Here is a 24,598-nt window from a genome sequence, read left to right on the forward strand (position 1 = left end):
ATTCTCAAACTTCGGCCAAGAGATACTCAAAAAGTTAAAAGTTTTTAGAAAATCATCTCGTTGTGAAAACTTAATTAAAAACGTAATTATTTCAGGTTAAGGTAATTTGATTTGACTAAATATTTAATTATGCTGCCCTAATTATTTGATGTGGACGCCAATGAGTTTTCTTCATTTCAACTTATTGCAAAAAAGTGATCATTGGTATTTTCAAACTTCGGCCAAATGATACTCAAAAAGTTAAACGTTTTCAGAAAATCATCTTGTTGTGAAAACTTATTACTTCAGATTAAGGTAATTTGATTTTACTAAATATTTAATTATGCTGACCTAATTTTTTGATGTGGTTGTCATATTAAAGGTGATTACATTGTTTACTGATTTTTCAGCTCATATTTGAGCCTCGTTCCACAGAAACACGTGTAAATTAAAAGGAAACCTTTATTTGCTTTTTTCACATTTTCAGTCTTTCGCGAGCAACTTTTTGAATGTTTAGTCAAAAGTTTGTCGACAATATATTTGATCAATGCTCAGATTAAATGTTGAATACTCCGTGCTCATATCAGACAGCATATGTTTCTGTTCTTACTGTATTCCCACCTGGTTTAATTTAGTTCAGGTACTTCAGTGTTTTTGTCATTCAGAGATCATCTGTGGGAGAAACCCCTAAAAAATATGGCTGCAACTTTTCCTTATTTATTTATTTATTTATTTATTTATTTATTTATTTATTTATTTATTTATTTATTTATTTATTTATTTAATTTATAAAAATAGTTTTAAAGTACAAGTAAAGTCTGGCGGAGGCTGACCACATAATTGTTTTGTGGCAATGAACCAGATCATGTGGAGGCCATGTGTGACCCCTGTTTAAAAGCCATGGACGCCCCCTTGCGGCAAAGGAAAAGCTTTTTAAAATTTGTATTAGGCATTAAATACCCTTGAAATAAATAAGCAGAACAAAACTTTAAGTACACATGATTTATTACAACCTTAATTCAGAAATGTTACATTTACATCCTCAACATATTTGAAATGTTATCACTGTTTTTACGTAAAGACTACATACAGTGAAGTCTGAATCAATATTTTCAAATCCAATTTACAGTATCACATATGTCAAAAGTATCACCTTTCTGCTCTTAAAAGAGCTCTCCTCCATCATTAAACACACACATACACACACACTAATATTGGTCCTTGTTAAGATAGTAAGACTTGGGCCAATAACGTCCACAGAGGAACAGCAGGCCAACTGCTGCAGTTCTTTCTCTGCTTCCCAAATCACATTCAAGTGTCTTCTAAAACGTGTAAAAACAGTCTAATAACCTCAGCTTCAATCTAAAATGTAGTCACGTGTTTTCAGAATCAGTTTGAACTTTAACATGGCTTTAGAGCATATTTACAGCCACAACAAACCAACAATACAACATGGTCTGTGCTCAAAGTGCAAAAGTACACAGCGCCTTCTATGAAACAATAACCAAAGTGAACATACTGTAAAGGCACATGAAGCCATTCTTCTTTTACCACAATGTACAATTTTAACCTTACTTTAGGTTGCTAAAGAGCAGCACTTCCACTTGCTGTGAAACGTTGACGCAGCAACAGAGGAAAGCATTGCAAAAACACTGAAAAATTGGGTCAAAATCATTTTTCTCACAATGCACACATATCGTAAGTATGTATTCACACCGTCCATGGCATGCTTTGATTCATCCCAAAATAGTTATCCTTCAGTGGATATGATCTGAACATTGTACAGCATACACATTCAAGCAGATTTTTAGAAAGTGTCAGTTTTCCATATAGAGTAAACACATGCATTTCATCTTATCGGCTTTATTTGGAGTTGAAAAACCCCAGTGATTTGGCTTGAGGACCCATCAACATGCAGGCTTGGTTCTTGTGTGTGATGTGGATCTGAAAGGAAAACATGAAATATCCTATGAGCAACAGAACCATTTTATTGCTAAATACAGAACGGTAGTGGTGTTTACCGTGCAGGGGGGTTGCATCCAAGGTTCTCCATCTATCTGCATCGGTAATGTTTTCTTTGTCCTGGATGTAAAGATAAAGGATGCATCACAAAGGAGCCACACATATAATCCTAATGGGCAATTAAAATTGCAAAAGGAAAGTGTAAATGGCCCTGTTCATGTAAACAGTCGGCTAACGGCTGTGAACTAGAAGCCGTTGTCAGGGACTGAAAGCCCAGGCTTGTCATGTCCTAACAGGTCTGTGTGCTTGTTTCTCACCTGATGGTGATCTGTGAAGACTGTGCGAGCCGCACGGCACTCTTGAGGCCGGTGTATATCCGTCCCATCTCCATGGCTCCTTCCAGGCCGACCACCTCTAATCGACGGTCACTGAGGTCTGACAAGAACACGCAGACATACTGAGGCTCACGCTCTGAGGTGAAACATAGGTCAGTCTGAGACAGAGTTAGCCGTGATCCATCTATGATCATATTTCACGGTTCATTTAGATGGATCTCTTTCAGGCAGTAGCTGTTTACGAGCTAGAAAAACCCAGCTCAACATTTAGAAGTTTAACTTTCACACATCCCTCATGAAAACACAGTCTCTACTAAAATTGTGTCATTGCTTCTACAAACACACTTCCAAATCTGCTGGACAAGTAATCAGGCGAGTTGGGATATGAACTTGGAGCCTGGTGTTGTGTTTATAGCAGGGTTGGCTGCCCTCTTGTGGCCCAGTGGAGTTAAGGGCGTCACGAAACCAAACACTTCATCACCACGGTTTATGTTGTCTTGGACTTTGTTCAGATATGAATGATGATCAGCCTATTAATGTTGTATTGAATGACAGTTGCTCATTGACACACTGAGGAGAGAAAAACATTAATATTAATCTGAAGCTTCCTACCCCGTAGTTATTGCCAACACATCAACAATGCCGGCACACTTGTGAAAAAGCACAAAAGTATGAAGGACAGCACACATGCTGCACATATACCGGTAGGTGATGTTGCACAACTTCATCATTTTTCTTTCCATTTGCACCTGCTCAGAAATCTGTCTACGAAAAAAATCTCTGCAGCAGTGCAAGACTGAAAGTGGGTTTTGTGAAAGTCCTTATGTGGTTTGGTGCTGAGCAGGTATGTGTACAGCTGGTTTATTGCTTTTTAACTGCAAACAGCTGCAACCGGGAATCTGAATATAGACTTTGCTAAAACAACCAGTTAATGGGCACTGACCTGAGAGGACTTTCATCGTACACACTAACACACATGATCCACTGGCCTTCTTCTCCTCTTCCCTTCTTCTCTTCTCCTCTTCAATTTTTTATTTATTATAAGTATCTCATAACCATTATTTTTGTCCATTGTTCTTGTAGTTTGTTGTGATGCCCCCCACCCCAGACTCCTTTTCTCTTCTCTGCATGTTTTCAGGCCGGAGCTTCGGGAGCTGCATGCTGACCTGCAGCCCACCCCTCTGATCATCCCACTGCTGCTTCCACCTGTCTGTGTGGATGTCTGCTATCTGCTTGCTGACATCCTGGCCTGACCCCCCCCCGACCATCTCAGTGTCTGCTGTCTACATCTGTTTATATAGTTATCCATGTACTGCACCAGTTAGCCATTGTGTCTGTGTCTCTCTTTTCTCTGTTCTTCATTCTCTTTGTCTGTTCTCTCTTTTCCTGCTCTGTCCAGCTGGTCTTCAGCAGGAGGTCCCCCCTTATGATCCAGGTCCTGGTCCAGGTTTCTTCCCTCCTAAAATTGAGTTTTTCGTTGCCACTGTTTGGCTTAAAGGAGCATGAGGCAGGATTTATGAAAAAAATGTGTATAAGTTTTAAGTTTTCTAGTAATAATGTCAGATGAAGCGTTCCAAACCCAAAAGAATGAGTCCTCTAGTGTATCTCTCCGTTGCCTTGAACAGGCTGTGTGCTGCAAAATGTGCTGCAATTCCGGGCCCGATTTTCCCGCGCTGGGCTGCAGATGTGACGTCACATGACGCTGCATGAGCGTTCTCGGCGAGTAAACATTGGATAAGCGTTTGAGTCATGGAGGCAGCTTCAACTTGAATTGGGACTGAAAACAGATGCTGACATGGCTCATTTCCTACTGACCAGGTAAGATAACATTGTAAGTCATATTTAGAGCTTGATTTGAAAATCCCATGAGATTACACACGTGCTCCCGTGCCAGCTTCACTGTTGGCTGCAGGAACCCCGACGGTCGTCGTGGCGCTAATGAGTCTCATTTCTTATTCTTGCCTCATGCTCCTTTAAGGTTTTTCTCCCACTAGGGGAGTTTTCACCTGCCATTGTTTATGTTATGTTTATGTAATAATTGCTCGTGGGTCATGTTCTGGGTCTCTGGAAAGATCCTAGAGACAACTTCTGTTGCAATAGACGCTATATAAATAAAATTGAATTGAATTGAATTGAACATGAAGCAGTCAGGTTTAATGTGACGAGTCAGTGAAGATGTTAAAATACCTTGGGAAACCACTTTCAGGATCTCTGGGTTGACGATCACTTGAGGCTCTTCTTGACTTGTCACTCCCTTGGTTTCCACCTTTTTGGTCTCACCCCATAGGTTGGAGCCGCCGTGCATGCTGGGAATGTTTAGGACAGCAATCCCCTCCAGAGAGTGGCCACTCAAGTCTAGAGCAGTGTCACAACACTAGAGAAAGTGTGATGGAAGGAGAGAGAGAGAGAGAGAGAGAGAGAGAGAGAGAGAGAGAGAGAGAGAGAGAGAGAGAGAGAGAGAGAGAGAGAGAGACAGAGAGCATGCAGTCATTGCACCGTCTGCAGCAGCTTTTGGGGGTTAACTTGTCATTCAGCTGCACCGGTGCTCTCTTCTCACCTCTATCGTTAAACTCTCGTTAAGTTTCTTGCAGGAAGCTGATATGGTTTCTGAAGTGGCAAATTCAAAATACCACAGCTTGTTCTTCATTCTGCAGTTACAAAAAAAAAAGCATGTGTTTTAGGTTTAACAGTTATTTCATGTTCACAGATCCTTCTCTCTGGAAGGAGAAGCAGCCATGTGAACACGCCTGCTGCCACAGACATCTGCCGTCACCATCTGCATTTCTCTTTTTTTCAGCCCAGCAGACCAAAAGTATCAAATGTGGTGACAGCTTCACCTGCTTTGCGTTCTTGTTCAACACTATTGTTGCATTCTGGTTTTCATGAATAGAATATTGTTGTGGTTTTTCTTTTGTCCTAATGAAGTAAAAAAAAAAAAAACAGAATATGTTTCAACAAGAAAACACACCTGCTGTTGAATTTCTGGGGATGCTTCTCCCTCATTGTGTGAAAGCGGTGAGCGATGGAGGCATCCTGTCAATGCAAGGCAATGAGCAACACAGCAGCTTGCAAACCTCCCCCACTGAGAAGACAACACTTCCTCTTGTGTGAAATATTTCGGAGAAACTTACTACTCCAATAGAGAAGTAATTGTTGATGATTTCATATGGCACTGGGTCACCTTTCTCCTGATTCTCATCTGTGATAACCTGGAAACTCCAGCGATCCATCAGCACCTCAGAGCTTCCCTCAATGTCTTTAAGAATACGAGTCAGGTCTTCGCCATCATATCCTGCAAAAGCAAAGCACTTTGGAGAACTTGTGTTTTGATGAAGCAAATTAGTGTAAATGGAACCGTGTCGTCTTCTCACCTCCTCCCCAACGCAGGCAACGTGCAAGGTCGTTTCCGGTGCCCAGAGGAAGCACAGCAACAGGTGGTCGTACCGGCAGACTGGCTTTATCTGATTGCAAGAAATGGGCAAAAGGCAAAAGGAAGTGGAGCTCGAGGGTTTTCATGCGTGCATTTTTTACGGAAGTGGGCCTTGCAGACTCACCGATTGCATCGAGAATCCAGCCAACTGTGCCATCTCCGCCGCACACCAGGATCCTGTAGTTCTGCAGATCACTGAAGAAACTCAGTCTGAAATAAAGGTTATAATCAGAACTACAGCCGACACACGTGCAGTTTGAGCAAGTATTCAACATAATGTACTTTGAAATATTTTACCCTGGTCCGGGGCCGCCGTTTGAAAGGTTGTATACCTGCCGTGGATTCAGTAAATATTGAAATTTGCGCAGGACTCTGAAATACATGAAACCAGGCTTAAAGATGAGCACTTATTAGAAATCTCATTTGCTTTTTTGGCAAATGTAAACATTTCCGTCCCACCTTTCTCCCTGTTTGCCACCACTTTTGGGGTTCACGAATACTAGAAGAGGATGGGTGTTTGGCACAGGGCTGATCTGATGATGTAGAAACAACAGTTATAATTATTACACTGATGACACACCAAGATTTAGCATTTATTCTAATAGATTATTATGCATAAGTCAAATGCACTTAATCTCCATTGCTGGTATAAACCCACCTGAAGCACTTGACCATCAGGGGTGACATTAAGCTCACTGTCATCTGTTGATGCCGAGCAGCCGTTCTTTACGTTGTTTTGTCTCTCCTTTAGGGAGAAAAAATTAAAGGCAGAAAGTAAATAACAGGAAAATAAAATAGTTGATATTGCCCTTTAAAGACAAATCAAAAAAGAACTAAACCTTGATGTATGCGCCTATTGAAAAGCTTTTTACCAACATGCAGAAACCGCTCTGGCTGACAGGTTCTGCGTCGGCGTGACAGATGCAGTTTGTTCTCTACATGAGCTTGAGATCTACCTGAGGATAAATCGGTACCTTTATAACAGGATATATGGCCCATGGAGGCAGGATATGGTCTCTGAGAGGTCCGCAGCTGCACTCTGCTGGCTCCTGGTCCGCACAGTCATCATGAAGCTGCTCAACACAAATATTTGAAACATCAGATAAACTCTCCTGACTGACAGGATCCAAGTTTGTCTTCTGAAGTGTATGTATTTGCATTTCTGCTAGGTCTGCTCAGACAAAGCTGGAAACACAACATTAACAAATCCATCATCTAGAGCAGGGGTCGGCAACCCAAAATGTTGAAAGAGCCATATTGGACCAAAAACCGCAAGAGCCGCAAAAAATGACAAAGTCTTGTATAAGCCTTAGAATGAAGGCAAATGGCGAAATGTCGAGAAAAAAGTTGAAATGTTGAGAAAAAAGTGGAAATGTTGAGAAAAAAGTCAAAATGTCGAGAAAAAAGCCAAAATGTGGAGAAAAAAAGTCAAAATTTCGAGAAAAAAGTCGAAATGTCGAGAAAAAAGTCGAAATGTTGCGAAAAAAGTTGAAATTTCGAGAAAAAAGTTGAAATGTCGAGATTAATGTTGAAATGTCGAGAATAAAGTCGAAATGTCGAGATTAAAAAGGAAAACAAATCCATCATCTAGAGCAGGGGTCGGCAACCCAAAATGTTGAAAGAGCCATATTGGACCAAAAACCGCAAGAGCCGCAAAAAATGACAAAGTCCTGTATAAGCCTTAGAATGAAGGCAAATTGCGAAAGGCGAAATGTTGAGAAAAAAGTCGAAATGTCGAGAAAATAGTGGAAATGTTGAGAAAAAAGTTGAAATGTCGAGAAAAAAGTCGAAATGTTGAGAAAAAAGTCAAAATGTCGAGAAAAAAGCCAAAATGTCGAGAAAAAAGTCAAAATTTCGAGAAAAAAGTCGAAATGTCAAGAAAAAAGTCGAAATGTTGAGAAAAAAGTTTAAATTTCGAGAAAAAAGTTGAAATGTCGAGAAAAAAGTTGAAATGTCGAGATTAATGTTGAAGTACAATTTCGAGAAAAAAGTCGAAATATCGAGAAAAAAGTGGAAATGTTGAGAAAAATTCGAAATATCGAGAAAAAAGCGGAAATGTCGAGAAAAAAGTCGAAATGTTGAGAAAAAAGTCAAAATGTCGAGAAAAAAGCCAAAATGTCGAGAAAAAAGTCAAAATTTCGAGAAAAAAGTCGAAATGTCAAGAAAAAAGTCGAAATGTTGAGAAAAAAGTTTAAATTTCGAGAAAAAAGTTGAAATGTCGAGAAAAAAGTTGAAATGTCGAGAAAAAAGTGGAAATGTTGAGAAAAATTCGAAATATCGAGAAAAAAGTGGAAATGTTGAGAAAAGAGTTGAAATGTCGAGAATAAAGTCGAAATGTCGAGATTAAAAAGGAAAGGAAAAAGGAAGAAAAAAAGAAAAAAAAGAAAAAAAGATTTTAAAAAAAGAAGAAAAAAAGGAAAAAAACAAATTTTTGAAAAAGCTCCAGGAGCCACTAGGGCGACCCTAAGAGCCGCATGCGGCTCTAAAGCCGCGGGTTGCCAACCCTTGATCTAGAGTGAGAATCTACAAGGATTATCAAAATAAATCATACTGTAAAGTTATTGTGGACACACAACCGTGAATCATTTGCAAATTCGACCAGGAACAAGCGGACGAGTGCTTTTGCTCGCCCGTGGTTTGGTCAGTAGGACCTTGTGTAAACATGAGGGAAATATTTGAGTTTGTAGTCTTTATAAAGACGTGAACCACTCGGATGTTGAGTGTGTTCTTGTAAACATGTCTAGTCAGCAACGGGACATTTTCTGTAAACTATCTGAAACACCGGACATAAAATGAAATGTAATTCCTGCACCAGGACGCCTCCTCACCATTATGTGGCACCACACACAGTGTTTGCCTGTTAAGCCCTGGAAGCTCTTGATCTTCTTTTGGCATCTGTCACACTTCCTGGAATCACAGTTCCCACTCACCCAGTCATGCGCTGGAACCTGCAAAGTGGGAAGCATGTTAAAAAAAATAAATCACATCTAGTGAAATTTAGGCCATGCCTGTCAATATAAAGGTTGCCATGGAGACGGTGGCAAAATACCCCCGTGTCTTTCTTTGACTTCACATACGTCCTGGTGCAAGGAGCAGGGTTCCTGTTGGCGCAGCGTCCGTGAACTGTGTATTTGCAGCCTTCAACAATAGAACAAATAAAGTCAATAGTCATATATTAAATATAAAGGTAGGAGATTCGCATTAATCAAACAAAAAAAAAAAGTGTGCAACTTTCAAATGTAACTCCAAACGTCATGAGTGTCAGAGCAGTGTCGCCCTCCTGTGGTGGGATCCAGTACTCACAGGTGCAGCACAGGCCTTGCTTCCTCAGGCCCAGCAGCATGCTTTGGCATACGTTGCAGTACACAGGCTTGTTGAAGTTTTTCATCCTCCAAAGGTGCTGCCCATCCTTTTGGGTCATCTGAAGTAGCGATCATTGATGGTGATGATGATGATGATGGTGATGTAAGACAAGGAGGAGTATAATGAGTTGTGACCTTTTTTTATGGTTCAATTATGACTATATTTTGAATATAGCTCCCCGATGACACGGTTCAGTTGACTGTGTAAAGCAGTGCTGCTGTCGGTCCGTTTCCAGTACAACCAGTGCTCTTTACTGCGTCACATGCAGTTATTACTTTTACTTTAAAGGGGACCTATTATGGCATCTAATACCTATTTTAAACAGGCCTTGAATGTCTTAAAAACAAGCTTTTGATTGTTGTTGCTAAATAAATTAGAAATTCAGCCTCTGAGCCATGTCTTTATCTGCCCCGTTTCTAACCTCCATCTCTATGCAGGATTCTGAGTGGGCGGGGCTATGATAATGAGGCTCTGTGCTGATTGGCTGCCTGAATGACGCGATACACCGCTACGAAAAAATGGCAGAAGCTCCAGCCGGCGGAGTTAGTTGTGGGCGTGGTGTCATGCATTGGAGGCCAACCTATGCAAATCGCGCCCGTTGTTACTTAACGACTGGAGTAGAATCTGAACGGCTCGTAGAAGTCACATGTCACTGGACGGCTCATCCGGGCGGCTGTACAGACACTGCAGAATTTGGTTGCTTTCCTCCTTCTCTGAGTTGTCAGGCTGAGGGGAGACCACTTTATATATGTTAAAGCAAGAAAAAACTTGTTTTTCATAATAGGTCCCCTTTAAATAATATGCTCTATGAGTCCATAACTTTCTGCATCAGACGCAGTGAGCAGCACGCAGCAACTGTGGTGGGCTGACTTCAGCCCAAGCTTCAAATGACCATGGGTGGCTAGAAATAGCCGGAGGGGAAGTCCCTAGCATTGTTGCCGGGGCCAAACCTAGAAACAGAGTCGAGCTTGCGGTTGTCGGTCGCCACAGTGAGCCAGCAGAACGGCTGTGAGTGGCTGTTAAGCCCAGTGAAGTACATTAAACAGCTTTCCTAACAGAAAACCCGGTACGTCCTCGGTTTAAAACATTCATCTTTATGGATGCCCCTTACATTAAAAAAATTAATTTCTTAAGTGGAGTATATTGCATTGACACGATAAGGTGGTATTTTATGTGAGGATGAGAATGGTGCAGAGTAAGTGGAAAAACACTCCAGCACTATGCTGGTGCAGAGCTGTCATGATGGGGGATGGCATTACCACACCCTGTAACACTGAGTCGGCATAAAGGCCATTAGAGACGGGGAGGAGAGGGAGGAGGCGAAGGACAGAGGAGTGGCACACAAGGCCACGCTTTAACAAGAGAACTTACTACTTTATACCTGCTGTAAAAATGAAAAATGTTTCAGCGTGGCTTCTTGAGTTAGCATTTAATGAAAAAAGTTGCTTTAAAATCACCTTCAGACCCAGCAAGACGAGCAAAGGCACGTTGTTCATGCCACCTTCTACCCACTCCTCCAGGGACACGGTGCCGCTGCTGTCAGCATCAATTGCTGTCATCATGTCCTTCAGCACCTGGTGAAGACACATTTAGTGGTTTTAGCCAACGCCTACACACATTCGCGTTACTTTAAAGGTTAATATGCTCTGTAAAATAAGTCATGCAGGGGAGTCTGTGAAGTCTATATGCAGCGCAGTCTTTCATTTTACAAGCACTCGCTGCCATATCAGGAGTTTACCATTGCGAGAAAGATACCTTGTGCAAATATATGTGCCTATATATACACGCTTGCTTTATCGTAAGGGTTGAGAGTACAGATTGTGCAGGTTTCATGTGTCTGTGGGGCGTTTACGTTTCAGAGCTGCACCCTCTGAGACTTACCGGCTTCAGCTCTGATACATCCCAGTCAAGGTATTCTGCAGCGTGCATCATCTGAGCAATAATTCGATCTACTTCCTGGTTCAAAAAAACAACACAGAGCTGCTTTTTTTGTGTTCTGTCTGGTATGACAAAACAATGATTTTACAGTTTCAGTGTAAAAGGATTCTCAACTTACAGAGCTGTCAAGAACTCCGTTGCCATCTCTGTCATAAAGCCTAAAAGCAACTAAAGGAGGAAAGGAGATGAGAGTGAAACCACGAGCCCATCACTTGTGATTCTGGGCCGAAAAGAAACAGAGAACTCACATTCTAGTTTATCCCTGGGCTGCCCATCCTCCAGCAGGGAGAAGTAACATGAAACATCTTTGAGGAACACCTCTTCTGCAGGAAAGATGGGGAAAAGAGAGAGGGCTGTGAATTCTCTGGTTACTATATCAGTCCCAACAACGCTGAATAGGCAGATATAGATATACAGATATAAATGAACGCGTGCCAAAGAGGCAGCAGTGTAAATTTGATTTGATTTGATTTATTTTATTTTTGTACATGTAAAAAAAACAACACTTCAAGAGAAGTTTAAGAAAACAAAAGAACAAAACAAAGAATTTCATCCTATAGCACTTCATAACTTAATTTAGTTTTCTTTTCTTGTAATATTAACTAAGTAATTGTGCAGACCATCTGTTATTATTGTTCAATTTAGTTTTGAGGGAGGGGCAGGTATAATAAGATTTTCTTCTTCCTGCTCCTTTCTGGTTATGGAATATGTTTTTGATTGTGTTGTCATTTTACTTGCATGTTTCTTTTCTTTGCATATTTCCATGATCAGAATAAATAAAAATGAAATGAAATTAAATGAAATTTACATGTGCAAAAAAGCAGTAGGAAGAAGTTTAAACTTATTTAATCCGTTCACTAATCATTTAACCCGTATTTAGAAATACTCCCACACTGTACTCACACTGCTAAATAACAGTATTATTATTAATTATTATTATTATTATTATTATTATTATTATTATTATATACACACATACACATAGTTGAATATATTTCTATATATTTGTACACACATGCCCATATACATATTTATATAAATATACTTTTTTACACTATACTGTCTGTATACTGTCTCACATCTGCCCTATATCTATGTATATATCTACTTACACACTTACACACATAATCACACACACACACACACACACACACACACAATATATATATATATATATATATATATATATATATATATATATATATATATATATACATATACACCTATATATACACATACATACATACACATATAATAAGCTGCCCATTGCTGTACATGAATATAAACAAATTCACCCAACAGTGTTATCTGCAGGCCCCTAAAAGCCGCTAAACCCCTTCCTCTTTGTTAACTGGTTAATGTTTGGACATTGTTTTAATTCTGAATCCATTCTGTTCCATAGTTTAACTCCACTGACGGATATAGAAAATCGTTTCATTGTTGGTCGTGTTCTGCACGTCTTAAAATTTAGAGAACCCCTTAAAATTGATGAAGGTCTGCCGTAAAGTGAAAGCAATGAGTTGTATGAAGACGTGGTTTAGACTAACTCTCACTGGTGCCGTCTTCTTGGGAGGGTTCAGAGTTCTGGAAGGAGCAGAAGAGTCTCTGGCACAGATCCACAGGAAAGTCCTCCACTTCTAAATAGGTTTTCAGGAACAGACGAAAGCCTTCTTCATTGATACACTGAAAAAAGAAAAAAGCATCAGTGGGGGCAGATATTCTTTTCATTGGTTTCATTGGTTGCATTAGTTGAATGAATAACATTTTTGCACGTAGTGGGTCTGGTAAGTGATCTCCTTTAAAAATAAGGGAAGATGAGGATGACATCACTGCTACTGTTAGAAAGTATTTTATTTAGTGTAGTTTTAACATGTTTAAGAGTTAGGAGAGTGCAAAACATCACCCAGTTATATTTAATCCACTATCTACATGCAGGGTTTTTTCATGCTACTGTGACATGTAACAAAACACAGTTCCTGATTCAAGATTCCAGGTCATCAGTTCGGCTTGCCAGATGGACCGGAATCACATGCTAATCTGCTGCAGGGCTAACAAGCAGTATTCCCTGGACAATGCTGAACCACAAACCCATTTCATGTTGGTATTATTCCACTTCCCCGGTTGATACCCTGCAGAGATGTTCCAATAATACTTTAAGTTGCATCAACGCAGCTAAATCACACAAAAAAAAGCAAAAAAACAAACAAAAGAGAAACCAAATGAACTGCCTCACTCTTCCGAACACAACTATCTACAACAACTCTTACTGATGTGTGTATTTTGTCTCATATTTACTGGCTATGGCTTGATTTATGTTTTACTAATGCAGAAGAATAAGGAGTTAGAAATAACGGGATTTGCTTCCAGGGTCAAGCACTGATATACATTTCTGGAAAGACCGTTTTCAATCACATTTCTGCTTACACTGCATGAGGACAGCTAGCTCGCTGTTGAGCTATATTTTGCTGCGTCGGCAAAGTCTACGGATGTAATTTATATTTGTGGCCTTGCTAAAATGCAACAGCTCAGTCAGGTTAAATCGATAGGCTGGATTTTAATTAAGCAGTGGAAGATAATTAATAAGAGCCTAAAATACATGAGTGATGGTCCCACTTCAGACTAAACAGCTGTGCGGGGGAGCTTTTATCTTCCTCACTTATGTGCCTTGTACCTGACCTCACTGTGAGGAGGAGTGGGCTTGAAACGCAGTCGTCTCACCTCTCCGTGCCTGTGCCGGGCCAGCCGGCCATCTGAATCAAATTCCCTCAGCACATCTTTCACCTTCAAGCTGCAGTCTGGAAGTCAAAAAGCAGCCAGGTCACACAGGGGTAAACACACATGAAACACATCTTACATAATACATGAACAAGTATTTATCTGGTATACAATAAAGTATATGTAGTCTTAATTTGCAAAAAGAGGGGAAAAAAAGCAGACTGCTGCTGCCTCTGCTAGATGTGAGAAACCATGAGTGTAAATGAGCGTGTGGGTGGAAATGCGTGTGGGGAGGGATGCGCGGCGCTGCAAAAGCCGCCTGCCCACCTGTCTGTACTCACATTCGATGTACTGTTGTAGCTGGATGAAGTCGACAGGGTTCAGTTCCTTCACCTCTGAGTTTGTGGGGGTGGACATGGCGGCTGCTTCTGCACGAAGTGCCTGCGTGTACATACAGGCGAGAGGAACAGTGAGATGCAGACAGAGTGAAAAGAGAAGGTGGGTGCACAGCAGCCTGCTTCTTTGTAAAACATAAAAGCACGGCTGCAAGCAGCAGATAGCATCTCCAGGCTCACGTAGAGCAAATCCATACGTGTAGACTGAAAATCCAGAGCTTAACATCTTGTGCGAAGACAAGGCAGGAATCAACAGAACTTTCCACACATTTTTAATGATTATTATTATTTTTAAATGTGTAAAGCAACTTCACTTCCACATATGGAAACTACAGTACACTCATGCTTACAAACAACCTTTGTTAACTCTCATGCCATCAACACATGTGACTCGCCAACCGAAAACTGGGTCTAGCAGAAATAATGTCAAGCACAAAAAAAAAGTACCCTTATTAGTTTGACTCTAGGGATATCCTGCACTCAAAAAATCTGTTTTCATATGCTCCCTGGCCCAAATCAGCTTTAAAAAAAAAAAAGACAAATGCAAAAAGTGATTGAAGAGCAGAAGCAGAAGAGCAGCACAGCATTATGTGTTGTAATGTCAAGATAAACAGTTATATCTTATGGGAGGTCACAAAAACAAATCTAAATGGTCTCTAACGGGGCCTCCCCTTTTGTGAAAATGAAGAAGCTTAAATGTAATTCACAGCTGCAGGGGAACAAAACAGGTGATTCTGACACAGAGACAGTTCCTAAGACCAAATACAGTGTTCTGAATGCAGAACCAGGAAACCTCAACAAACGGTCTCATGGTCTGCTATGAAAGCGTTCTTCAGTTGCAACACTTCGCTAAGTCATAATGGATGTAGATTCTACCTTGACAGGAAAACACACATCAAATATAGAGCTCATTAATCTTTGAGGAAAGAGGAAATAAGTTACTGGACAGCTGAAAGTCGCCATCTGGTTTAATGTTGTGGTTGTAGATGCATTATCAGGCCAAAAAACATAAAAATAATAAAGGGAGATCATTAATTAATTTTTAAGTAATTTATAAATGATTTAATGGATTTGAAATCAATGTTTTGCAACAATGTTAGCCAAGTAAGGGGATCTCACCATCAGTTGTGCCATTATAATCATTAGGATGTGTAACACATACATTATTAATTACTGCATTCCTCTTACAATAAGACCATATACACTGGTCATTATCGATTCAACTAAAACATAACCACAATGGATGAGAAGTGTCTGAAAAACTAATTGTGCCTTATAATTCAATAATTTTCAAAACCACTTTTACCATCTATAAGTGGAAGTAAACATTCTTTTATGAAGTTAACAGTGAACATCATCGTTGAAGAATTTTCCTCTTGCTCAGTTTAGTGCTGAAACTTGGCTCAAACTGGCTCGTGTGACAGGGTAGTGATCCCAAGCACACCAACAAATCTACCGCAGAAAAAAGGAGGAAATGCTTCTGTAGCATGGTTTGTTAAAAAAAAGAAAATACATGTTTGTTGTTCTGAGGTTGCAATGACCTAATTTTACAACCTGGAAAGGACCATAACTTATCTATATGAAAGTGTTATATAAATAAAGCAGGGTTAACTATATGTTCATATAAACTAATATTTGTGTTAAGTTCATGTAAATAAAATAAATAATGACAAAACCCCCAACCACGCCGTCTTTGCATGAACAAAACACTGAATTAAAAGTCAAGTGAAAAGTCTACTGAAGCTATTTGATCAAACCGGTCTTTTTCCCACAAAAGCCCAGAATAAATTGTGTCGTATGTTGCAGAACTGCATATTTCCAGAATAATTTCAACCATTTTCTCAGATTTGAGATTTTGTTTGAATTATATTTCTATTGTGAGGAAAAATCATCATCATCATCAATGACTCAGGTTCCCTCCCTCCTCCCGCTCCTTAGTGACAAAAAATAATCAAAAACTGGACTACAATTTATTGTATATGCCTGCACTTTATTTTTGTTTATTCCTTCACTGTGGTGTTGTGTCTGTGATTTATTTATTTATACGTGAAAATAATATTCCGAGTGCGCACACTGTTACCAACGTGACAATTTCCTATGTGTTTTACACAAATGGCAAATAAAAGCAATCTGAATCTGAATCTGAATCTGAATCTGAATCTGAATCTGAAAAACAGTACGGGGTTTTAAACAGGGCCTGAACTTCATCTCCAGCATTCAGTGTTAATAAACAAGAAATGTGGCTTTATTCCAATCTCTTTCAGTACACATTACAAAGTCCAAAGGTGATTCCACGATCATAAACGCAGGATTGGTGGATAGTCTTCTATATGTTTAAATCAAAGAAAGTAAAAATGTATGGCAATGGATCGGAAAACAAAATCAAAGATAGATCCAGAATAATAAACACAGGTTTAAAGGAAAGGTTTAAAGTAATATGGTGTGTATTTATGAAAATATAAAGGAAAAACTGCAAAAAGAAGCACCCTCTGGGCTTAAAAGCAAATATCCAGAGTCTTGGGGTTTGTAGTTGATAGACCCGAATGGAGCCTTGCAGGGAGGAAGGCAGCTGAGAAAATCAGCACACTATAATAAACAAACCAAGGCCTTGCTGTGGTGGGGGTCCAAAGAACAGAAAATAATCCAAAACACAGTGATGAGAGAGTCAGGAATAAAACGGGACTTGGCATGAAGAGAACAGCACCACAGAACAACAAATAATGACAGAACTCAAAAAAAGAGGATCTGGCACCGAACAAAGGAAACCTGGTAGTAAACAGATTGAGGGAAGTGATGAGTAATATATGCAGGTCTGTGGAGCTCGGTAACTGAGACCTGAACTGTGCCTGGTGTAACAGGCCAAAAAAAAGACCTCCCATAGTTCCTTATGCACTTTTCCTTGAAAGATGTTGTTAGAAATGTGTAAAGACTGAGGAAAATATGAGCATTCTGCATCAGACAAACCGATGTGGGTGTGCTGTAGTGAAACTGCTCGCGTTCAAAGAAAAGAAATCTCATAAAAAAGGCATGAAATATTTAGGCTAAAAAGGTTCTTAAATGTCTTTTTTTTTAATCCAAGTTATATTATATGCTCTGCCTAGCTCGAAAATAAAATAAAAAGAGTAATAAAAGGAAAAGTCACCACAGTAATTTAACCAACCAGACAGGTAAGAGCTTCCTGCTGGAAAAGTACTGCAGTGATTACTGTATCAGCTAGATATATATATATATATATATATATATATATATATATATATATATATATATATATATATATATACTTTAAACGTGGTGAAATCTAGAGTAGAAGTCATGGTAATGCTGGATGGTGGATGTGAGAGCAAAAGGCAGGTTCCCTAAGTAAACCACTTATCTGAGACTGATTGGAAATAAAATGCTTCAACTGCCTGTGGACTCCAGGCAAGCGGAAAGAGGTTATGTGGTCTAATGAGTCCGGATTCACTCTGTTTCTAAGTGACGGTTCTGCCAGGTAAGATGGGTGGATGAGGGGATACAGCCATCATCTGTAGCCCCCACCATGCAAACCTGTGGGGATAGTATTATGGGCTGCTGTTGGTTCAGCTACTGAGGCCGAGCAACGTTATGTGACCAGGAAATGAGGTCGGTAGGTTTTGTCATTTACCTCCTAAGACCCGGCATTCACATAAGGGGACAACATACGTTTTGTCATCTATATCATATATTTATAATACTTATTTCCTCTGTGATGGCATGAGTTTATTCCAAAATAACAATACCAGGATTATTTGGGGTCTAGATGTTAAAGAGGACTTCAGGGAACATTAGACATTATTTCTAACACAGATTGGTCACCACATAGTCCAGACCTGAACTCCACTGATCACTGATTACATTAGATTTATTTTCAAACTTGTGCCTTATATGTATGTATGTTTGTATGTATATATATATATATATATATATATATATATATATATATATATATATATATATATATATATATATATAGAGTTTGATATCGCTGTTGCTGCCATTTTTAATTTTTTTTTTTAATGTTTTAAATATTTTTTATATTTATTTAATTTTGTTCTCCCTTAATTACGGAAGAGTATTAGGGAGGGTAAGATTTTTTTTAATTGTGCACTTCGAGAAAAAAGTCGAAATGTCGAGAAAAAAGTCGAAATGTCGAGATTAATGTTGAAGTACAATTTCGAGAAAAAAGTCGAAATGTCGAGAATAATGTTGAAATAAAATTTCAAGAATAAAGTCAAAATTTCGCCTTTTTTTCTCAAAATTTCAACTTTATTCACAAAATTTTGAATTTTTTCTCAACATTTCGACTTTTTTCTCGAAATTGTACTTCAACATTAATCTCGACATTTCGACTTTTTTCTCAGAGTGCACAATAAAAAAAATCTTCCCCTCTCAAATATTTTTTCTCCTGCATGGCCCTAATACTATTCCGTACTTAATGTATGACTTTAAAAAAAAAAAAATCCCCTGGACAATTATGGGGAGGGTAGGAATGTGGGTAAAATAGAAATTGTGAATGTGAAAATGTGAATTGTGAAAATTATTGTGAAATAAAAAGATATTTTAAAAAAAGACTGTAATCAGAGCTAAAGATGGGCGAAGGAAACATTCATGTCTTAGCTTTTTTTTTGTTTTTTTGAATAAGACAGTGTACATGATATGAGTAAAAGTCACCAAAGTAAAAACTGTTGACACAAGCTGCCCCCCTGTTCAGTTCACAGTCACACGCCTGCTCTCATATTTGTTTACATGAAACACACTTCGTTAGATAAGAATAATTGAACGTCACTTTAGACTTTGCAGCTGCAAGGAACCATGGGATGCAATTATCTTCTTTTCATTCAGGAAGGATAGTCCAATATGTTCCATGAAGGAAACTGTAAAGTAAACATTCAGGCTAATCTCACTCAATTGGAGGAATTCCCAAACAAATTAGACCCGCATGAACCGGGCCAGAGGCAAGAACTCACAGTGACAAATAAAACAAGACATGGGGCTAACTGAGGCACAGAATGACAAAGAAACGAAATAAAGTGATCATAATACAAACAGAAAAATGATCAAATGTAACATGGATGAGGTACAGGACATGGAATCAAGAGAATGGGGACGACACAGAGACACACGAGCAAAGAACAGAAACCCAAAGATTAGGACGGTCCGTCGCCAGTTCAGCCAACTTCCCAGTTAATAATGGAACTGCTACTAAATTACAAATCTGATATTAATTACAGGTGACATGAGCTAACAGGATAAATGTTATACACTAATAACAGAATCAAAAAGAGCTACGTGAGTTTGATTTGTTGCAGATATGACGAGCATTATTAAAGGAGCATGAGGCTCCTTTTAAGAAATGAGACTCTCTAGCGCCACCCTTCACCACGACGGCCGTCGGGGGTACTGCAGCCAACAGCGAAGCTGGCACGGGAGAACGGGGAGAACGGGCATGCAGCGTCATGTGACGTCACATCCGCAGGACAGCGCGGGAAATTCGGCCCCACAATTGCGGCACATTTTGCAGCAACAGCCTGTTCAAGGCAACGGAGATACACTAGAGGGCTCATTCTTTTTGGTTTGGAACGCTTCATCTGACATTATTACTAGGAAACTTAAAACGTATACAAATTTTTTTCATAAATCCTGCCTCAATCCTGCCTCATGCTCCTTTAAAGCACGAGCTATGAAATTAAATGAAATAAGACGGTTGGTTTTCAGTCCACGCAGGTAATTTTTTTAAGCCCTCACTGTAAAGGTGCTGTTAACACTTTTATCCCCGGGTTTGATCACACATTCAAGCACAGCCGGTACATGTACAGTAACCGTGACAACTGCTTGCACTGAACAATCAGAGGACTGACTGAACAAAGCATGTAGAGTGAAAATAAATGAAATGATGTGAAATTACATCCAATCCCTACATGTGATTTGGATCCATTTGCTCTCTTTGGACTCTGAAAGGTCCACGCCGTCCTCGCTTAATTCCCTCAAAAGGTCAGCGGCGTTGCCTAGCATTTCTGTTGATGCGGCCAGTCAGGTGAGCCGGTCCGTTCATTGACAGCAAAGTGACACATGAAGGAATCATGAAAAGCCAACTGCTTCTGATCACCAGATTGCAGCCTCATAACCTTCATTCAGAAGAGATGCCGCTGACTCAATCTTCAAACACTCTTCCATAAATAACCTGAAAATAGTCTTCTAAGTTTACTTACTACGCACGACTCTCATTTTAGAAACTGTTGTTTTTCCTTCCCTGCTGTGAGAAGTGTGATGTCAAGAGTCAGTTTTGTCTCCGTACCATCCGAGCATCATCATCATTATTATTGCCTGGTTCAACTTAATCGTGAGTCTATCTGAGTAATTTGATTCCTCCCTTCCTGATTAGATAATGATTTGCATGCACAATGCAGAAAAGGAATCAGGACCGGTCTAAACAGGGAGCACAGGAAGAGGCATTTCATGTACTTAGAGGAGAAATGAATAGTGTAGTACATCAAGAGCCATTTATCTGCACTCACAAACACGAGATGGACTTCTGCAAAAACAATGGCACGAACTAAATGAGCTTGCTGAAGCAGGCATAAATATTTCAGGAGGTTTCGAAAAGGCTTACAAAGTCTAAATACATGCAGTGTGACTAACTCAGCTCTCGGTAAGCTCACACTGCTTGAAGAAAGTAAAGTGGCAGATACTTTATGAGGGAAATGTTTATGTTCTCTTATACACTGGAAGCATTTATGTGGAAAAGTATCTTTTGTGGCGAGATATGAAAGATTTAGACCTGGGCGAACAGGATTCTCTCTCACCATGATTCACTTTGATTCTCTCGGCTGACGGACGGTAAAAGATACAGTTTTGTCTCGGCAGAGCTTTGCTCCGTGTAATCAGTGCGGCATAAAAAGGGCAAAGGCGTTGTGAGATGACGTGTCTAAAAGCTCCAGCCTAACCACTAGTTAGGAGACCACTAGAACCGTATAAATGTTAGGCCATGAACCAAGGCCTCATGGAAACAACAGCTACAGCCAAATAAACCTCTACAAAAATGTTAAAAATGTCTTTTGTGTCAACACACGACTTGAAATACCAAAGAATATGTTTTTACTAAAGTCAAGCAATGAATTAATCACTCTGTACATATGTGTGTGTGTAAAGCTGTGAACTACGATAAAACCATTCTCTTTACATTAATTATCTCAGAATATGCTTGGGGATGACCTTTTTCCACGTGGGCTGATGATTGTGAAAGCAGCCACACCGCCCACGCCTTGTGTCAAGGAAATCTGCTGTTTTGCAACACTTGCAGCATTTAAGTCACGGACTTCGTCATTCTGTGGTCGGAAAAGACGGTGTTGTCCCCTCAAAAACAGTCATGTATGCGTGTACCATTCGCATTTGTTTTCATCCTGAAACTACAACAAGTCTCCCCCCGGTGAAGTGTGAGGCGATTGCATCAGACGAACAGAGAGGAAGGACTGACATGCCTGGTCGGTTGCTATGGAAAGAGTTTCCCTCCATCAGCTGCTCTCTGTAAGAGCACTGCCACGGATGACTAACAGGTAGGAGGATCCGCCGGCGGGGAAGGGAGGTCGCAGGCGCTCGGAGGGGGAGCCCGGTCATTAACTGTGAGTCTCTCCCCTCCAGCGGCGCCTCCTCCTCCTCCTCATCCTCCTCCTCCTCCTCTGATGCCACAACGCGATCATAACCAGAAGCCACTTTATAAACTGCATTCAACATGCAGATGCTACTGTGACTCTTCGCACGGACAGGGGAATATTCCCAAACTATAAATGGACTGTTTGCTCAAGGGGTCAGTCTGCAGGTTAAGGCAGATGGTACAAATCACTTTAAGGGAATAACTGGCAGAGAATAAAAAGCACTTGTTCTCATTTTGTGTGTCCGCAGAGCTCCAGGAAACAATTCTTTCATCTGTTTTTAACATACTCGTTTCAGTCACTGTAATGCTGCCAACTCTAGTACTGAGCTTATTTTTTACATCCCATTTGGTTAACTAAATTATATTAAACTAGGCGATTGATAAAAATGACTTTATGATTAAAGATAGAGCCTGATTCACTTGTGAATGTATAAGTGTTTTAATTCAAAAACATGGAGTGGGAGGGTTGCTGGTCATGGATCGTTGAAGACAGGGCTTTTCCTTGTCTACCACTGAAACATTTGAGGAACTAGTTGGTATGCAAAGAACACGCTGCACTTAGGAGAAACACTGGATTGTTATTCAGACACAAAAAAAAAGACATTCACCACAGTATGAATCATAGACTTATTGGAAAATGTAGGCGAGGCCTTGCTCACCCCTCATCATCAAAGTGAGGACAGCCCGAGTCTCTGAGTTCACACTTGAATGTAACTTATATAATAGCTTTTTGTGGAGGCAGCATGCTTCGCAGACAAAGGGGGAAAGAAAAACAAACTTCAACCTGACCAGACTTGAGCATGAGCATGAGCATGCCTTTTATCCACGATCACAAAACTTGCACATATCAAGGACTTTCACTTTGGCTGCTCACAAACCTGCCTACGACTGAAAACTAATCAATGTTGTTGTGAAATGAAAAAAAAATATGATGTCAGATTTCTCATGATCATACAAGAGATATCATCAAAATTTGGTCCTTTTCCAATTTCAAAATGTAGAATGAGACTAACTCTGAGAGAATAAGGAACATTGTGAATTACAGCGTGCTACCATGAGACGCTAAGGAGAACTACTGATGCCAAGTTCACAGTTGTTATTGTGTGATTCGGGTTGGGCTGATCACATTGTAAAGAAAGTAAACACTGAATGCAACATAGAACGACTCTACTGATAAAAGTGAACTATATATTTGATGCCATTTCTCAAATTAGCCACAGCAAACAGATTCAAATTGAAAAAAACAGTCTCCAGCATCTGATAAAATAATTCAACATACTGTCTATCTTAGAAATTTCCTGTTCTTATTAAAACAAACATCTAAAAATGTCACCAGGAAGGGGGAAAAAGGCCGATAACCTATCCTGCCTGCCCTGCATGTTTTTCTTTTTCTCTAGGTAACATTACAGCTGAAAGTCACACTCACTATTCACTGATCAAAGATGATGAAAATGGAGATTGAAATAAAGAATGACCTCATTAAAGTGGCAGACGCCCAGCATTGTCTACTTCTCTCCTTGAAGGATTTCACAATCTCAACCTGGACAGAAACACAGTGCAAACCCTCTGGGGGGGTTGATGTGTTGGTTGAGGTTTCACAGATGATCCCGGATGAGCTCGGATACCAGCCCATCACTGCGGTTAGAACCTGTTTGTTGAGTCTAAGACTGCTGACATATTAAGTTGGACTGGAAATTGAACTGATGTTGTTTTAGAGTCAAATTGACATGTTTTCCCTCGTACATAAGAATTCAAATACCCCTCCCAGTATTCACCAGAAAGGTTTTTCAGAGATAACTAGTCTGGTATTGACAAAATAACAATCAAGACATTCTGCAAAGGGACTGACATGATCCCGTTTGTGGTCATCCAATAAACCATAACACCGTGCACACACACACATACACGCACATACCGCAGGTTTACTCTCTTCTCCTTTCACTAAGTGCAGAAACCAGGGCTTTTAGATTCAATTCGTCCCTCTATCGTGAAGCAAACGAGCTCCAGCGATCCTTCAGCATCTGCCCGGGTCGTGTCTGGAGCCACGACGCGCTCAGAGCTGCAGGAAACTTCAATCAAAGCGAGTCGGGACTCGTACTTTCTGTTTGCAGAGGGTTTACCTTTCTGTCGACGCTGCGCTGGAGATCGAGTCGGTGCAGCAACGACAGCCGGCCAGAAACGACCCAAACAAGCGCTGTTAGGAGGAGGCAGAGCCGTGCAGTGGCGAGGGAGCAGGCGGTGTGATCGCGGCTGTGATCGCGGCTGGGACCGAGGATCGAGGCTGCAACGCACTGACGGGTCCTCCTGTCAGCGCAAGCACCGCCCCGGCGGGTGTCCCCCCGCGCCGCCGCCGCGGCCGCGCACCTGCAGCCCGGCACCTCCAGCTGCGGCCCCGCCCCCCCGGGACGCGCCTCCACAAACACAACCAACGGCCAGATGTTTTTAGTTTAGTTTAGTTTATTGGTCCTTGCAATTTCCACAACACAAATAACACAAAGTACAGGTGTAAGTCGTCAGTTTTATACAAAAAAATACATTATATAATTTTTGGTGTATATTATATACAATGTTATACAATTTTGACTAAAAATCAAGGACCAAAAGGTGTAGACTGAAGCCTAAGCTTATGACGCCTATACCCTTTTTACAAAAAAATGTTAGCTTTTATAAACTATTGCAATGTCATAAATACCACTCCATACAGTATTTAAATAAGCAATAATACAATAATACAATAGTCATGCGCGTCGCCACCATATATTTTGGGGGGGACGCGTCCCCCCCACTCTTGAAAAAAAGTCGTTCGGACCCC

At 40.2% G+C, this 24,598-nt stretch overlaps 1 protein-coding gene across 3 annotated transcripts; it reads right to left on the reverse strand.

Moving 5' to 3' along the window:
- Positions 1-977: 977 nt before the first annotated feature.
- dgkaa (diacylglycerol kinase, alpha a) lies at positions 978-24,132 on the reverse strand. 3 transcript variants are annotated; one of them, XM_061735321.1, is made up of 24 exons: positions 23,907-24,132; positions 14,064-14,163; positions 13,726-13,802; positions 12,561-12,690; positions 11,256-11,330; positions 11,126-11,175; positions 10,951-11,025; positions 10,527-10,643; positions 9,010-9,127; positions 8,756-8,844; positions 8,535-8,654; positions 6,681-6,779; positions 6,365-6,451; positions 6,166-6,239; positions 6,004-6,078; positions 5,831-5,916; positions 5,648-5,737; positions 5,408-5,568; positions 5,245-5,309; positions 4,834-4,924; positions 4,464-4,650; positions 2,259-2,376; positions 2,001-2,061; positions 978-1,923 (listed from the first exon to the last, which is right to left on the reverse strand). In XM_061735321.1, the coding sequence occupies exons 2-24, from the start codon at positions 14,137-14,139 to the stop codon at positions 1,843-1,845; spliced, it is 2,202 nt and encodes a 733-aa protein (XP_061591305.1). In that variant the 5' UTR covers positions 14,140-14,163; positions 23,907-24,132; the 3' UTR covers positions 978-1,842. The 3 variants fall into 3 exon arrangements, with proteins under 3 accessions (XP_061591305.1, XP_061591302.1, XP_061591303.1); XM_061735318.1 differs by having other exon boundaries at positions 12,555-12,690; XM_061735319.1 differs by lacking the exon at positions 23,907-24,132 and adding an exon at positions 23,702-23,832 and having other exon boundaries at positions 12,555-12,690.
- Positions 24,133-24,598: the final 466 nt, after the last annotated feature.

This window comes from Cololabis saira, chromosome 12, assembly GCF_033807715.1.
Source record: "Cololabis saira isolate AMF1-May2022 chromosome 12, fColSai1.1, whole genome shotgun sequence".
Taxonomy (NCBI): Eukaryota; Metazoa; Chordata; class Actinopteri; order Beloniformes; family Belonidae; genus Cololabis; species Cololabis saira.

Bases quoted from the DNA above. Each gene is read 5' to 3' on its own strand.
- dgkaa (XM_061735318.1), bottom strand. From the start codon at position 14,139: ATGTCCACCCCCACAAACTCAGAGGTGAAGGAACTGAACCCTGTCGAC. The intron at 9,128-10,526 runs GTGATTTTAAAG...TCGCTACTTCAG, and splicing joins TCGTCTTGCTGGGTCTGAAG to ATGACCCAAAAGGATGGGCA. The intron at 6,079-6,165 runs GTGGGACGGAAA...CATGTATTTCAG, and splicing joins GGTGGCAAACAGGGAGAAAG to AGTCCTGCGCAAATTTCAAT.